This window comes from Neopsephotus bourkii, unplaced genomic scaffold, assembly GCF_033783945.1.
Source record: "Neopsephotus bourkii isolate Nb327-2 ecotype Australia unplaced genomic scaffold, CSIRO-AGI_Nbou_v1 NB_1767, whole genome shotgun sequence".
NCBI classification, from domain to species: domain Eukaryota; kingdom Metazoa; phylum Chordata; class Aves; order Psittaciformes; family Psittacidae; genus Neopsephotus; species Neopsephotus bourkii.
In genome coordinates, this window is record NW_026902241.1 from 625,375 (window position 1) to 642,295 (window position 16,921).

General features: G+C 38.8%; 1 protein-coding gene across 6 annotated transcripts in view; it reads right to left on the reverse strand.

Annotated features, from left to right (window-relative positions):
• SCAF8 (SR-related CTD associated factor 8) overlaps window positions 1–16,921 on the reverse strand; it is a 95,561-nt gene that overhangs the window by 64,249 nt on the left and 14,391 nt on the right. For all 6 annotated transcript variants that reach the window (XR_009729282.1, XM_061378586.1, XM_061378588.1 and 3 more), the window contains exons 2-3: window positions 4,855–4,938; window positions 2,026–2,070 (exon numbers count right to left, since the gene is read on the reverse strand). Coding sequence is in view for 5 of the 6 variants with exons in the window: in XM_061378586.1 (XP_061234570.1) it covers window positions 2,026–2,070; window positions 4,855–4,938 (129 nt within the window). In the remaining variant the exon portion in view is untranslated. The remainder of the gene's footprint in view (window positions 1–2,025; window positions 2,071–4,854; window positions 4,939–16,921) is intronic.

Sequence of the window (16,921 nt, forward strand, 5' to 3'; positions counted from 1 at the left end):
CTGTGAAATGTTTTGACGGAGAATAAAACAGTCCAGTGAGTTAAGTGTCACAAAACAAAGAATGTCACAGGCAATTATTTCACCTGGAGTTTCAGTAACCTCATGAGATTAATTCTGAAGAAACAAAATACAGTGGTAAAGAATCAACAGTAAAATAATTGAGATAGTACTGATAGCACTCTGGACAAGTCTATGGCATATTTTAACAGAAGAGTCAGTATCTTGAGCTTTAACTTGAAGTGATTGCTTCCAAACGAGTAAGTCCATGAATACCAAATAGCTAGCTTTCTTCTGCTGATCTCCAATTCTACTAAAACAGGAACTTACTATTATATGATGTTCATAAATTGTGCTTCACTAGATTGTTCATGAAATACTGGAAAAAAAACCAAACCCCAAACAAACAAAATCCCAAAACCAAACAAAAAAAACCAACCCACATCAAGCCCACTAAAGGGAAACATCTAATCCAGAGTGATCATTAACAAGATTATCAATAATAACATCCATCTTCCTTCTCCAACAGTGCAGAACTCCCTCATCAAGTAGTACTAGACACTGAACACAAATGTACTCTTATTAGCTTATGGAAAGGTCACGAACAACCAGTCCATTTCCTGACAAATGGTCACACTTTCATTCAGAGGATAAATCTTCTCCCATGCCTCCGAACGCAGAATAATCAATCACAACCATCACAACAAAAAGCAGTATTTGGAACTTCGGCAATTCCAGATTAATTCCAGCACATGAAACTGCAAAGTGCTACCAATCTCAGATGGGTAAGATGTACACTTGCTCTCATTCTCCTATGTTCACCTGTAGTATTAAACAAGGATCAGAGGTTATCAATACCACTTTCTAGAGGTGGAAGAAGTCAGAGGCAATGCCCTAAAAGACAACTACTTAACAAAACTCTAGCGGTGGTGGTAAAGTAAACTACTAGTCTTTGCTACTGCCATGAAACGTACATGATACCTTTTCCACATAGGACTGATGTGCCAGTACCTAAATAATTAATTCATGAGCTGTTCTGAGACAGTTAAAAACACCAGGCTGAAGTTGAACCCTGCTGACACTGTCCAACCACTGCCAAAAGCCACTGCACCATACACTGGGCACCAAGAAACAAAAGATAGTGAGGAAGACAGGTTACTGACACAGAGCAATCCAGACTGCATGGTAAAATGGACAACAGAAGAAAAATTGCGTCCAATATTGCAACATTAACAGACTAACTTCTCTAGCTTGTTTGTCAAAATAAAAAGGCAATTTGATCATAATTTACTCCTATTTACAGAAGAAGAAAAATTCAGTACTAAAATGACCAATTGAGCAATCAGGTACAATGCAGACAAGGAAGGAAAACTCACAAACTGGAATCCATGCTTTTCCAACTGGAGGTAACATGCAGTTTTACCCAAGAATAATTAACTATTGCAAGGAAACAAAATGCAATAAAATTCTTTTGTTATTCAGAATCCTTAAATTAATCCTGCATCTTCTCAAAAAGTAATTCCAGTCTAATCATATCAATATTTTTTTGTTTTAAATTACTAGCAGGAACCACAAACTGAAATGCTACATCTCCTGCTACACAAAAGATAAGGCTGAATGGTTATCTTCCCTTCAGCTTTAAAAACTATGGGAAAACCTCCCAGCACAGCAACAGCAACTGTCACTCACCAAACCACTGTCAATTCTTTTGCAGTCTTCTGTTCACATGGGCCACCCTGACAGCCTCTTGTAACATTAAATGAATACATACAGAAGTAGTCTTAAGACATTATCTACAGTCATTGAGACCAAAGTATATCACACATACAAAATTAGGACAAAGTACTGTCTTTCTGCATCATGGGTCGGCTACTGATTACAAGAAACTGAATGTGACTAAAAACTAAACTAATGTGATAAAAATACTAATCCATGTGTACCTGAACCCTAATACTCCTCAATACTCTGTAATCCAAAATGGAAGAAATTTTTCTCAGTGCTAACACAAAACACCCATGACTGACATACCTTTTGAATGAATTTCTCAACACTCTGTACAACGTGCTTGTAGAACTGAAAAATAAAACAGTATTTCAGAGGAGAAAAACTCAAAACCCATATATTTGTTCAAGTCATGCAATACTGACAGTAGAACCAGAAACAGAAACAGCAATCCAATACCTATAGCTGAGTATATGCTGTCTTCCTTAGAACACTGAACAGCATACAAACCAAACTAATCTCACTTTTTCTGGCCTTCTGAAGGTTTTTTACTCTGCGTTTTTTTAGTAACATGCACTTCTTTAGTGAGAACTAAGAGAATAACATAACTGTTCTTTCAAAAACATGGTTATTTCATTGTACATGACAAAGATGTTAACCTAAAGTTATGAAGTACAGCACGTACTTCCCTATATGTATTTTCCAAGTGTGCATTTTAATAACCTAAAAGCATAAGTACAGGAAGATAGGAAGACCTTATAGCATCCACCGAATACTCTTATTTTTTTAAGTTGACCTGGCCAGGTTTTTTTTATGGGTTTTGACTGGAGTTTGGTGGCGGTGGTTAGTCAGGTTTTGCAAATGTTTAGGTGTGGGGTTTTTTTTTATTTTTTTTTGTTTGGGTTTGGGGGGGGGTATATTTTGTTTTGTTGGTGTTTATTTTAATCTCACATATCACAATGGCTCTGTATCACCCAAAAAACTACCTTACACAAATATTGTAACCAAAATTATAAGAGAGGAAGCAGGATTTCCAAGTTAAGTAGATGATAAAACATTTTAGTACCATGGAGTTGTTTAATTTATAGAACCATTTACATCATTTAGTACTTCTTTAGGTTCAGTGCAAGTTTTCACATTTTCATTACACTGCAATACGCAAATTTTAATTTATGTAGGCTCCTCTTATTTAAGAATGCCAATGAATTTCACTCTTCTGTCATCATACTGTCGTAGTTTAAGCCCAGACAGTAACTCAGAACCATGCAGCTGTTCACTCACTCTCCCCCTTTTTCTCTCCTCCCTGCTCTCAGAGGGACAGGGAGGAGAATCAAAAGAATATAAATCCCATAGGTTGAGATAAGAACAGTCCAATAAGTAAGGTATAATACAAAACCACTATTACTACTATTAAGGGAAATAACAAGGGGAGATGTCCTGAGTTCAACAGTAGCAGTCATTTTTCTCCTTCCTAGTAGCTGATGGAGTGCTGAGTTTTTGACTTTCACCCTGGGAACAACTCTGGTAACACTGGTGTTTTTAGTTGTTGCCCAGTAATGTTTACTCTGACCAGGAACTTTCTGAGTCTCATGATCTGTCAGGGAGGAGGGGAAGCCAGAAGGAAGCAAAGACAGGACACCTGACCCAAACTAACCAAAGGGGTATTCCATGCCACAGTACGTCATGCCCAGTATATAAACCGGGGGGGGAGTTACCCGAAAGGCTAGATCACTCTCAGGTCAGACTGGGTATCAGTCAGCGGGTGGTGAGCAGTTGTATTCTCTTCCCTTATCATTGTTCTTATTGGTGGTAGCAGTAGTGGTTTTGTGTTATACCTTAGCTACTGGACTGTTCTTATCTCTTACATTCTTCTGATTGTCCTCCCCATCCCTCTGGGAATAGGCAGAAGAAGGGGGGTGGAGTGAGCAAGCAGCTACATGGTTCTGAGTTAGCAGCTGGGATTAACCACAAGAGGTGAGAATATAAAACTAAAAAGGGAAAAGAAAAAAACAATAAACGCAAGTGATGTACAATACAATTGCTCACCACCTGCTGATCGATACCCAGCCTGACCCAAGGAGCGATCTGGGCCTTTCGGGTAACTCCCCCGGTTTATATACTGGGCATGATGTGCTGTGGTATGGAATACCCGTTTGGCTAGTTTGGGTTAAGTATCCTGTATCTGTTCCCCCCCCGGGTTCTTGTGCCCCTCCTCACTGGCAGAGCATGAAACTGAAAAGTTGTCGGGGTAAGCGTTACTTAGCAGCAATTAAAAATATTGGTGTGTTACAGCACTATTCTCAAGACTAAAGCTGAAACACAGCACTGCACCAACTACTAAGGAGGAGAAAAATAACTGTCACAGCTGAATCCAGGACATACTGCTCTCTCCCCAAACTACACAAAACACCAATTTTAATTATCTAAAAACACATCTGCATTCTCAGCAGAGAAGAGAAAGGAAGAGTGTAACCTCATGACTTTTTTGCTTTTATCCTATCCTCTTTTTTACCTCTCTAGCTTTGCCTTTAAGTGCTTAACACTAATGGCACACTTCTTCATCGTTTTTTAGTGCTGTCTCTGCTGCTCTGCTGTTGTTTGGCAATTAGTTTTACTTTGTGGCAAGAAAAAGTCTTAAGAATGATTTCTATTCAGGCAACATAAAAAATAAAATCTATGAACAACACCCTTGAAAACGTACGTCACGAATTTACAAAGATGAAATAAAACTTAAAACAACTGCATTGATCTAAAGGCACACATCTTAGATTTTGGGGCTGGACAGAAAGGGGCAGATTGTAGTTCTATATTTATTCATCTGTTCTCAGGCAACGTGTTTCCTTTTTAAACTGAGGGAAAAAAAAACAAACAACTGTCTTTCTGATCTGACTGAAGAATCAAGCTGGCATAATTCTTTCTCACATATGACAACCAGCAAATGAAAGTGACACAACACATTAAGCCTTATGTTGCACTCCTGAAAATCCCATCACTATCACATTTGATCATAACTTGGAAGTTATATACACAACAAGGGAGGTGGAAAGTTCTGAAGCAAGTTCTTTAAGCTGTTCAGTTATTTAAACACAGATGAGAAATTGGAAGGAAGCCAGAAGAAGTTAGACAATTTCTTACCTTTATAGCCTTGATTGCTGCCTTGGTGATCTGTGTCATTTTAGCTTTAGAAATGGGTGGCTTATAATCATTTAGTGAGTACAACTGAAAAAAAAAATTAAACAAAACCCAGTTATCAGAAATACATTCTGCAGTTGCAAGCTATAAAAATACACCATTTTTCCAGAAGAAAACATCACTTTAAATTTTCATAGGATTTTAAGCAGATATTACACCAGAAAAGGCATCCCTAATTAAGAAAAAATAAAAAAAGCCCAATAAAAATTAAGATCCAACATTCTTAAAAGGTAAGAAGTTTTTCTTTGCAGTGGTCACTACATACCTAGTTTTATTAGCACTAAACACAGCAGACACCTGCAGGTAAAGTTACAAAGGAAACATGTAATATGCAAATACAGTAGCTCTCATTTTCTGTTTCTAGGGCAACTAATATACTTGACTACTTTTATGGAAGCATCACAGAAGCTTAACCAAATATTTACTAAATTCATCACTGTATGCCTGCTGAATCAAATCCTTTTGTTTTCCATTAAACAAAAACATGTACCCCAGTGAGAATGAGCATGTAGCAATTTTGCCACTTAAAACCACAGAACTTGAAAAAGTACAGACTTAATTCATCCACTGTATTAACTTAAGAGTATTAGAAATGTTTGAGCAAAAACCCAGCTGGGTTCTCCGTTTTAAACACAGCTTTGTAACTTCATTAACACCTAACAACCAGATCAGCCACAGTACAGAGGTAGCAGAGTTTAGCAACAATTTTATCCCTGGATGCAGTAATAACTCTATTCTTTTTGCTAGTACATACATCTCCTAGCAGAAGCAATCCAAGATGACAGATACTCATCACAAATTTGCTACCTGGTGAGAACTGTGTATGAACTAATTTCATAGCTATGACTGATAGGTGGTAACTGTAAACAACTCCTCCCTTCACACTGAGTCAAGACTCCATCATCCAAGGCTATTTACTTAGTGTGAAAACTTCTGATTATTCACAATATACAGCTTTGAACAATACACTGTTCTTTTCTCCTTCAATCCTAGGTGTTGACAAGGGACTGTCTAGCATTTGTTGCTTCCATACATAAAAGACGACTAGACAAAAAATGACAAACCGTTTTAAGGATATTCCTGATTTAATTTACATTTTATTTTGGTTTACAACACATATTTAGAAGCATGTTTGCTCAAAAATGAGAATCCTGACAATGGGAATGAACATCCATAGACCATTTTTTATTTCCTTGCTAAAGACAGGGAGAATTAAAAGCTTTCCACAGAATGGTCACTGAAGCAGAAATAAAGCCAAAGGAGCAGTCTGCTCTTCTACTACACACCCTCAGCAATGCAATATATTGAAGTAGATTAATATCCACACACAGATATTAACAATAACTTTATTGAGATTATTCAACCTCAGAAAACATAATTCATATTTGTTTACATTTGACAAAGTAAAATGTAACAGTAAACAGGATTAGACAGTAGAAAGGATAAAACAATCTTAAACACAGGTCATGCTGCCCATGCTTGTAATAATGTACCACCCTGAAGCTAACAAGTAGATACCCTTCAGTCATATTTGAGTTTCCAAGATACAAAGAATTCTCCCTACAAACATGAGATGCTTTTTTTTCTTCTACCTTTTCCTGTTAAAAATAGTTTTAACTAAAACTTCATAGAGCTATCAAAAGAAAAAATTAAAAAAAAGAGGTTTGTCCAAGCCTAAGTATCTGCCTTCTCAGCTTGAAAGGATTTCCATTAAAACTGAAATTATAACAAGTTCACAGCTAGACATCCACTTTTAAAACAACTGTTACTACTTCTCACTAATGCTAACTGCTGTTGTAAAATATTCTACATTACTTCTTACACAACAAAAAAAAGCAATATGCCTCTGAATTCAAATGTTTAAGTACTCTTCAACACCACAGGGGAAAGGGAGAAAAGAGACAGAAAATCAAGAGTCTCCTATCAAGTTTTTCTCTGTTTTATACTCATAGCTCAGTGCTCAACTTCCAGTTACGCACAGGTGATTTACAAAATCACAGGTCACTCATCCTGGCTATTGGCTTTGCTGAATGATGTGCAACTACAGCCCATCTACTTCTGGGGCCACTGCAGTGCCAGAAACGTTTTGGTTACATTCAGACAGTGCCTTAGCAGAGCCAGTCTGTGCATTCCTGGTCAGCATTCTCAAAACCCAAAACATTAGTAAAAGCAACTCACAGAGCAAATATGAAATTAGTCTAGATTCAAAAAGCCACTTTGCCAATCCAAAAACAGTCCCAGAAGAGACAGGCACAGTAGCTCCTTCACCTGTGACATACACAGCTACAAGAAGGCAGAACCGCTGACTCACAAAGATAAACTGGGACCACACCTGACCAGTCCATCAGCTTTGAAGTGATCAGGACAAAAAGGGGACAGGGCAGTTCAAAGCATCAAAGTAGCTACAACACAGTGCTGAGAAACACGGAAGAGTTGGACATGAGTGATTCTGAAGCATCAGTTGTGTGCAGTCAGGTATTTTAGGACCACACATCCAGATTATGCAAAAACCCAACAGGATAACATGGGTTGTTGTCAGCATCCCATTATTTTACTCCAGGTAACAGAGAGGCAAGTTGAGCATTAAGGACAGATAATGCAAGATAGAAAAAGAAAAAAATGAACCAAAAGAAACAGCAAAATAAAGAACATACTTCTGTAGAGGTAGGCTTTTTGAACAATGCATACAATGTTTCAGGTTTTAACAGCCATATAAAGGAAAACACAAATCCTAAATTTAACACCTTTGGAAGACTCAAAATGGGGGGGGGGGGGGGGGGGGAGTGGGGGGCATTTCTGTTTGTAGAAGCTTTTCATTTCCCAAAAATACCTTTTGTTTTGAGAAACACATTCACTTGGAAAACTGGTGATTTAGGTTTGTCAGTGCATGGGAGAAGTCCAAAGAAACAGCATTTGTACAAGGGCAAAGTGAGGACATGGTGCAAAATACCTACTTGTAATTTCAGTACATCTAATGCAACACTTGCTTTGGGGGGAAAAATAAAAAAAAATTCTAGTTTCTCTCACAAATTAAATAATGTGGCATTTCTTAAAATATCTTAACTCAACCTTTTGGTATTAAACAGAATTTAATTACATAAAATACAGGCATCCCCAGCATAGTTTGATCCAAATTAAAGAGGGACAAGAAACCCCCCCACTTTTCTGAATGTAGATACTCTAATATGCACAAACAACTTTCTCAATACCTACTGACAGCACACATTCCTAGCTTTATCTTCAGCAACTTTATACATTTATAAGCAGTTATCCAACCACAGTTAGAATAGTTTAGTCTGGAAGGGACCATTAAAGACCATCTAGTTCCATGCCACCTGCCACAGGAAGGGACACCTTCCACTATACCAGGTTGCTCACCACCCCACCCAACCTGGCCTTGAACACTTCAGGGACAGGGCAGCTACAGCTTCCCTGGCCAACCTGTGCCACTGCCTCACCACCCTCACAGTAAAGAACTTCTTGTACCTAATCTAAATCTACCTCCTTTTAGTTTAAAACCATTACCCCTTGTCCTATAAAGCCTTGGTAGAAAATCTCTACATCTGCATTCTTCTAAGCACCCTTTAAGCACTGGTATGCCTCAGTAAGGTCTCCCTGAATCTTCCTGTTCTCCAGGCTGAACAATCCCAACTCTCTCCACCTCTCGTCATAGGAGAGGTACCCCAGTCCTCCAATCATTGTCATGGCTCTCCTCTGGATCAACTCTAACAAGTCCATGTCTTTCTTATGTTGAGGATGCCAGAACTCGATGCAGTACTCCAGGCGGGGTCTTGCAGGAGACAGTAGAAAGGAAGAATAGCCTCCCTCAACCTGCTGGGCACATCTCTTTTTATGCAGCCCAGGACACAGTTGGCTTTCTGAGCTGCAAGCTCACATTGCTGAGTCATCTCTGTTTTTTAATCTAGCAACATCCCAAACTGATCTCCACAGGGCTCTTCTAAATCCATTCATCACCCACTCTTTACAGACACTGGTGACTGCACTGACTTGGGTGAAGGACCCTGCACTTTGCCTTGCTGAACTTCATAAAGTTCATGGGGGCCCTCTCCTCAAGCCTGTCGCAGCTCATCTGGATGGCATCCCTCAAGCATATCAATTGAACACTCAGCTTGGTGTCATATGCAAACTCATTGAGGGCACTCTCAATCCCACTGTCTATGCTGTTAATTAAGATATTAAATACTACTGGTCCCAATATGGATCCCTGAGGGACACCACCTGTTACTGATTTCCATTTGGACATTGAGCCATTAACTGCAACTCTCTGGACGCTGCCATCCAGCCAACTTCTTAGCCATCCAATACTCTATCCATCAAACCTATCCATTCTCCTGCTAGGCTGGCTAGAGAAGCAAGATTTTGATGCCTCTCTAGTAATGAAAACTTTGTTTTTTAATCTAGCATAGATGATGAAAGACAGTGGCCCTTCAAAGAACTCTTTAAACTTAGTTAATGCAAAATAACTGCAATTTATTCAGGATTGTAAAATACTAAAATAATGAGTTAAAAATATTTTTGTTTTTAATATTTGTGCTTACATTCTGGTTCATTTTTTCCTGTACGGCCTTTTGTACAAATGCTTAGCCAAAACAGTTTGCTATAATTATTTCTTCATCATGCTTTTTCATAAGGCATTCATGCTCATTGGCAGAAGATAACTGCTTGCCCTCATGTAACAGAAGCCTTGAAATAAACTAACAAAAAATGGCAACACCACTAAATAGTAAAGTCAGGGAAACTACATGAAATATAATAAAAGCAATCAAGTTTCATAAACAAACAGGGAAATGCATAAAAATCAGCCCTTTTCAGAAGGGAGAAGGCACAGAAGGTCTTATTAGAGTGTTCCTCCAGGGCAGTCAATGCACAGGAGAAAAAGCCCTACAGAAAAAGTGTCCTCCACTTTTCTTCTTAGATCTACACATTGTGGAAAAACTGTGGAGTCTTCCCATACCAGAATCCTCCTCAAGTGTGTTTATAAGAAGGTAAAGAACAAGCTCACAATGTGAAAAATAATGAAGTGCTAGTATGGAATTCAAGAATGAAAGACCTAGTCATTGTGATGCATTAAACAGTCTTGTAGCTGAGACAGTAAAAGCAACATGAATTTCTGACAAGGGTTCAAGGGGAGAATTAAGAAACAACAGATGAGTTCAGTTCTTGTACCAGAAAAATGTATATAAATTACTCAAAAAAAAACAATTAGTGAGCACACAGATACTTCCATCCACCTGTTAGAAAAGCCACATCTCAATCCATTGTCCTTCTCTGAAAGACTCAATGGGCATGAATTTCTTCCAAGGCATCAACTCAAACCACAAAAACCTCACTAGTAAATGCCGCAAATGGACTTTCAGAACCACGACATTATTTAAACTAACCTAGAGGGTGTTTAATATCTCCATACTTCTGGAATTTCTGCCCTCCCCTCTAATCTCCAAGGCTGGCATGAAATCATTAGGGATAACAAAAATTATGGAGAAGCTTTTAAGTGAAGAACAAAGTTGGCTAGGACTCTTCACCCTATAAATACGATTACTAAAGGGATGGCAGACATCAGTACAATCTGAGTAGTGGAGATCAGGTGGGAAGAAGGGACTGGAGGAGTGCACCAAAGCAGATGAGCAGGGAGTGAGTGCCACACAGGTGAATATGGCTTCAGACTTCCTGATGATTTTCCTGAGCCTGGGAGGGTAGCTCTGGCATGTCTTGGAGCAACCTGACTCACTCCTGAACTGTTATCACCACCTTGCCAAGTCTGCGCCCAGATGTCATGAGGAAACACCCACAATTTTTAATAAATGTACAAAATACAGTTAGCTACCTGTATCCTAGTATAAAATGCAGCACTCAGTTTAAAAGAACTCGCTCGAAGCTTGAGCCTTACCACATCAGGCAGCTGCATTTTTTTCCCCACAATAAAAGCAGTTCATTTAAGAGAGTCCAAAGTGAAAAGCTGCAATCTTGAAGTGGCAAAAACCAAACACAAAACAAGTTTCAGAGGTTTTGAAGCATGCTAGTCACATTTACAATACAAACTGGAAGAAGAAATCAAAGGGACAGATACAGAAACCATTATGCAGACTTCAAAAAACATGCTTTATGGCTCTGCTACCACTGATCCTGTGAACAGTCAAGAAAACCTGCTTAATTCTGCTCACTAGCCATTTACCTGCTTTTCTGAATAAACATAAACTCAAGGTGGGGGGAGGAAATTTAAATTAGACATTAAGAAAAATTCTTCCTTATGAAGCTGGTGAGGCACTGGCACAGGCTGCCCAGAGAAGCTGTGACTGCCCCATTCCTGGGAATGATCAAGGCCAGGTTGGATGGGACTGTGAGCAACCTGGTATAGTGGAAGGTGTCCCTCCCTGCAGCAGGTGGGGTGGAACTAAATGATCTTTAAGGTCCCTTCCAAGCCAAACCATTTTCTATGATTCTATATAAAACACTTGCCCCAAAAGACAAAACTGATCAGTATTTAAGGTGTTTGGTCACTGCTGATAGTTACCTGACTATCAACAAAACCTGTTTTCTCTAGTTATTTTCTTGGGTTCACATTTGGAAGGAGTTATATTCTGAAAGTATTTGCACTATTTCTTATGTGAAAAATCAGTGAGTACAGAAACGTGCTTTTGAAATTTGAGGCACTGTTGTAGTGAGCACCACACTTTGGAATCTCTTTTTTAAAGAATGATTATGCTCTTATGCTAAAAGAATAAATATTTCTCTCCAAACACTGCACAGCTGTCACCAATTGATGATACACATACATATCAAAATATACCAACACCGAACACACTGTTGGATCAATTCTCCCTGCTCCCCCTCACAGTTCATTTAGTAATTGATTTTGCACCAGAAACAAAAACAACAAAGAAAAACCTAATCTAAACAAAACCAATACTTCCTATCTATCCTAATATCTAAGGGGAGAAAGAGTCTCCAGAACACTGCTGGAAAGAGCAGTGTATTCACCCAAGAGCCATTCTGGCAAAAAGGCTCTCCTGAGCAAAGTCACAACACGAACACAACACTTGGGAGAATGCTACTTCAGTAAGACCAACTGACTTGACTAAATTGAAAGGTTAAATCCTGATAAATCCCTATAAAATCCATTACAAAAAAAAAAAAAACATACAAAGCATTACTTTGCATTGTGTATTCTGAACTATAGCACATTATTCTGAAAACTAAAGGTGGGACATTTCCTCTCTAGAGGTAAACAGCCTTATCCCATACAAAATTAACTTAGCAACAGAAAGCAACTGCATGTCTGATGCTAAAGAAAACAACATTAATGACTGCCAAATAACAGACGTTAAGAAGGAACAAGGACTTAACTTCTACAGAATTTGACTGAGGAGGATAGGGGAGTGTAACACAATCAGAGACAAGTCACAGAAGTCTGACTGTGCTGGTAAAAGAAAAAAACAAAACAAGACGAAACCAAAAAACCCAAACAAAACCAAAGCCAAATGTTAAATAATCAAGTTAGAAGGAACATTAAATGCAGGCTTTTCCTCTCTGAGAAAAAAGCGTAGCAGAAGAGAATACTTTCAAGTTACTGTAAAAAGTGCCAGTGATTTTTTTTCAACTCAGCACACTTAACAGCAGTATATGTTTAGTTTAGATGTCAGTGAAAATTTCATGTTCTATTAGTTTAGTGCAGAAAGCTGTGGACCAGACTCTGAACAGCCCCTCTCAAGTATTATAGATGTCTGAACATGCTCAGCCCCAAACATATTGCAAACAATACTGGAAACTACAAAACACAAGTAAACATTAATCTTCCCAACCCTTCTACAGCTAAAGAAAACACGAGATCAAATGGGGCAGCTGGTTTACTGCTTTAGGGGATGATGACTCTACCCAGCCATGCCCTACACACATCACCATTTTGATAATCAGGCGGGGGACAATCAGTAAACCATTGACAGAAGTATTCATGTATGATTTAACACTCAGTATAAATCACAGGAAATCTTTAAGGGAAGGCTTGAATCTGAATGGCACTTCAGGGACAAAATGAATCCACAAGGATACTCTTATCATCAAATCCTAATCTGTCTCAATGAAAGCAATTCCCAAGGTAATGATCTTGCAAAGTGTGAATCAGATACCAGCCGAATGGCCATGTAAACATAGAACACCTTATGAGACAGATAGCACTGAAAGTCTTCAAGGTGATCAAAGTAATAGGTAGTTTTAAGGGTGGATTTTTATTCTGATTTTGTTAAGACTCCCTAAACCTGTTTTGTTACTGTCTGAATAGCAAAAATAAATTTTGTTACAAGTTCTTATCCTAACTCAACTGTACAGAAATGCAACAGAGAGACACAGTGGGTCAAACCTGCATTACACCTCCAGAACGATCAATGATTTCTCCTCATGTCTCTTTAGTAGGATGTGTAACAGCTAAACCAATTCACCTTAGAATCACACCTCAAAAAGACATCCCTATCCAGCTGTGCTTCGCTCCTCCAACTCAGCCTTGTGTCACACTAAAACATTAAGTAGCATGACTTACTGCCATACCCAGTGTGGTAGCTTACGTTAACTAAGTCTACTGCTTAACGGGGATGCGAGTTGGAAAATTCTCAGTGGAGGACTTGAGATAGAGAAGCTCATGTGATTCTGACTCACACCCACTCCCTGGTAAAACGAAGACCCTCTCACCATACAGCTACCAAATACGCCACATTCCTTTTCCAGTTCCTCAGAATGTCCTGAAACTGCATATAAACTCCTTTTTTAATTTACCCTCCACATCCAAAGTCTCAAAAAGTCTTGGGATGATCTTGTAATCTTCACCCAGGCCTAGTCAGCTTGGCCATTTCAAGCGTCAGGAAAAGCAGGAAGCTTGACAACACAGACGTGGGAACTGTTTCAATGCCTTGTCTAATTGTGTCTCTGGACTGAGAATTACCAAAGGGCAACTACTTCTACCCAGACCCCACCAAGAAGTGATGGTTGGTATAAGAACTGTTTCTCTCTGTCCCTCTCTGGTTCCCTTCTTGAAAACTGTTTTTATTCTTAACACCTTTCTACCTTCCCGTAATAATTTTTTTTACCTCCTTTTTTTCCTGTTCTTTTGCCCTTCTTTCTCTCCCCACTTCTCCTCCTTTTTTTTTGTGCTACGACATGGTAGAAAATGTTATTTACTAATGTATACCACTAGTTCACGGAAAACAAACAGAAATATCATTCAATACAGAATGTTTATGGGAGGTAATATACAGTTGCCCTTTTAGTGATACTTTCTCTCCATATTATTTTAGCTACCAGCAACCTACAGCTCAGTGATTCCTGAGCAGCACTAACCGATCTTTTTCATAAAATCTTTGAATTCCCTCCACTTTGGGAATTCAAATTTACTTTTCAATAAATGTGAGTCTTTAGCATGCCCAACATCTTTTGGCAAAGGAGCAAAGTTTAATCCAAACCTGTGTAAAGAAACACTTATTTTTTTTTAAATATTTGAAAAAAAAAAATGGTGACATCATCTCACCGGTGGCACTAGATTTACCTAGCTTCTCCACTAGAGAAGACAGTGATCTATGTCTTCTGTATTTACAGTACTATAGACCCCTACACCCCATCATCTTTCAAACAACTCTGCTCTACTCTGATATATGTATTAGTATTTAGTAATTTCTCATACAGACCTGTTCCATTCCTTCGCCTGTTCTTTCTGCCCTTCTCTGTCCATGCAGTTCCACCAAAATGGTCCCATGACGTGAAAACTAGACTGCATGTAGCATAAGACAGAGAGGTACTGGTAGCATAATCAATTTCAGTTTCTTTCCTAGTAATTTTCAGGATTCCGGTTTTCACTACTGATGAACTTTGAACAGACATTTTCATTTCAGTTGCAAGATCTTATTAATTACCAAATTACAGAATTTCAGTGCCCATCACTGTGTACATAAAGCAAGGGTTGCTTTTTTCATATTCCTCAGCCTGCATTACCACATTTTAACATGACAAAATTATAGGATGCCATCTAACAGTCAGTACAGCAATGTTCTTTTGCAGTCCCTCATGGCTAGCTGTTTAGTACCAACATTCTGCATAACTTAGTATTCTCAATAAATTTCTCTGCCTCATCATTCTATCCCTTTTCCACAGCATTTACAAATACACTGAAATGTGCAGATCCCCAGCAGAAACCCATATAAGAATCCAACAAGAAAAAAAGATTATTTATTTTTACACATGAACTTTTCTGCCATCTCTTCTTTTAGCAGTCATTCATCAATGTAAGGATGCACTTTCCATAGAAACTGAACTTCTTTCCAAACTTCTGGGGCTGGAACTTCTCAATTTTCAGAAATCCAAGTAACACCACCTGGTCCTTCCCTGTCCATGTGCCTCCCAATTTTCGCAAAGAACCTCATATATACACGACACATTATTTTCTTTCATAAAATTTACACCAATTCTTCCTCATTTTATCATAGTCACCTGTGCACTGTTTCAAACAAGTTCAGTCTTCTACTTCTTATCACCTCCAAAATAGATATCTTTGCTGTTCTTACATTACTTAACAACAAAAAACCCCAAAACAAAACAGACAAACAAAAAAATATCCTAAAAGACTCAGTTTTTAGTATCATATCCTAAAACAAGCATTTCTTCCATACCACTCTCTACACTGTAATCAATAAATATCATCATAAAATAGATGGAAAATTGTCCTCACAGGGACTTAGTATGAATTCTTTGGGCAATGGAAAAACTGTTATTTCCTCATGCACGTGCTTCACAAAGAACAGGTTTCAAATGCATCAGATTTATTAAATAAAGGTGCATCTAAATATCATATCCAAGAACAGACCAAGATAGCATATAAGGCCAATTATATTCACAATTTCATACTTTATCTAATAAATTGATGTAATGATTGCACATCAAATAATGATATTAAGAGTTAAGAACCTACATAAAATGTAATATTCTGTGTACATAAAAGTTAGACTTAACAGTATCACTAATACTCTCCGTCCCCAACATCATCCTAAGTAAACAAAGTCCTGTTTCCAAACTTTTGGGGAAAAACATACGGGCTTGCTCAAAGATTTAATAAGCTATATAAATTACACATTTGAAGTGGAGGAAAAGGCAAAAAATACTGTTGATGATATAAAGTACAGAATTTCAGCTCTGTATTTTTTTATTTAATTCTGTCAAGAATCATAGAATCATAGAATAGTTAGGGTTGGAAAGGACCGCAAGATCATCAAGTTCCAACCCCCTGCCATGGGCAGGGACACCTCGCTCTAAACCATATCACCCAAGGCCTCGTCCAACCTGGCCTTGAACACTGCCAGGGATGGAGCGTTCACAACCTCCTTGGACAACCTATTCCAGTGCCTCACCACCCTCACAGTAAAGAATTTCCTCCTTGTATCTAATCTAAACTTCCCCAGTTCAAGCTTTAACCCATTACCCCTTGTCCTATCACTACAGTCCCTAATGAGTCCATCCCCAGCATCCCTATATGCCCCCTTCTGATACTGGAAGGCTGTTATGAGGTCTCCACACAGCCTTCTCTTCTCCAGGCTGAACAGTCCCAACTTTCTCAGCCGATCTTCATATGGGAGGTGCTCCAGTCCCCTGATCATCCTCATGGCCCTCCTCTGGACCTGTTCCAACAGATCCATGTCCTTTTTATGTTGAGGACACCAGAACTGCACACAATACTCCAAGTGAGGTCTCACAAGAGCAGAATAAAGGGGCAGGATCACCTCCTTCGACCTGCTGGTCACACTCCTTTGATGCAGCCCAGGATACAGTTGGTTTTCTGGGCTGCAAGTGCACACTGAAGCCGGCTCATGTTCATTTTCTCATCAACCAGCACCCCCAAGTCCTTCTCCGCAGGGCTGCTCTGAATCTCTTCTCTGCCCACCCTGTAGCTGTGCCTGGGATTGCTCCGACCCAGCTGTAGGACCTTGCACTTGGCATGGTTAAACTTCAGGAGGCTGGC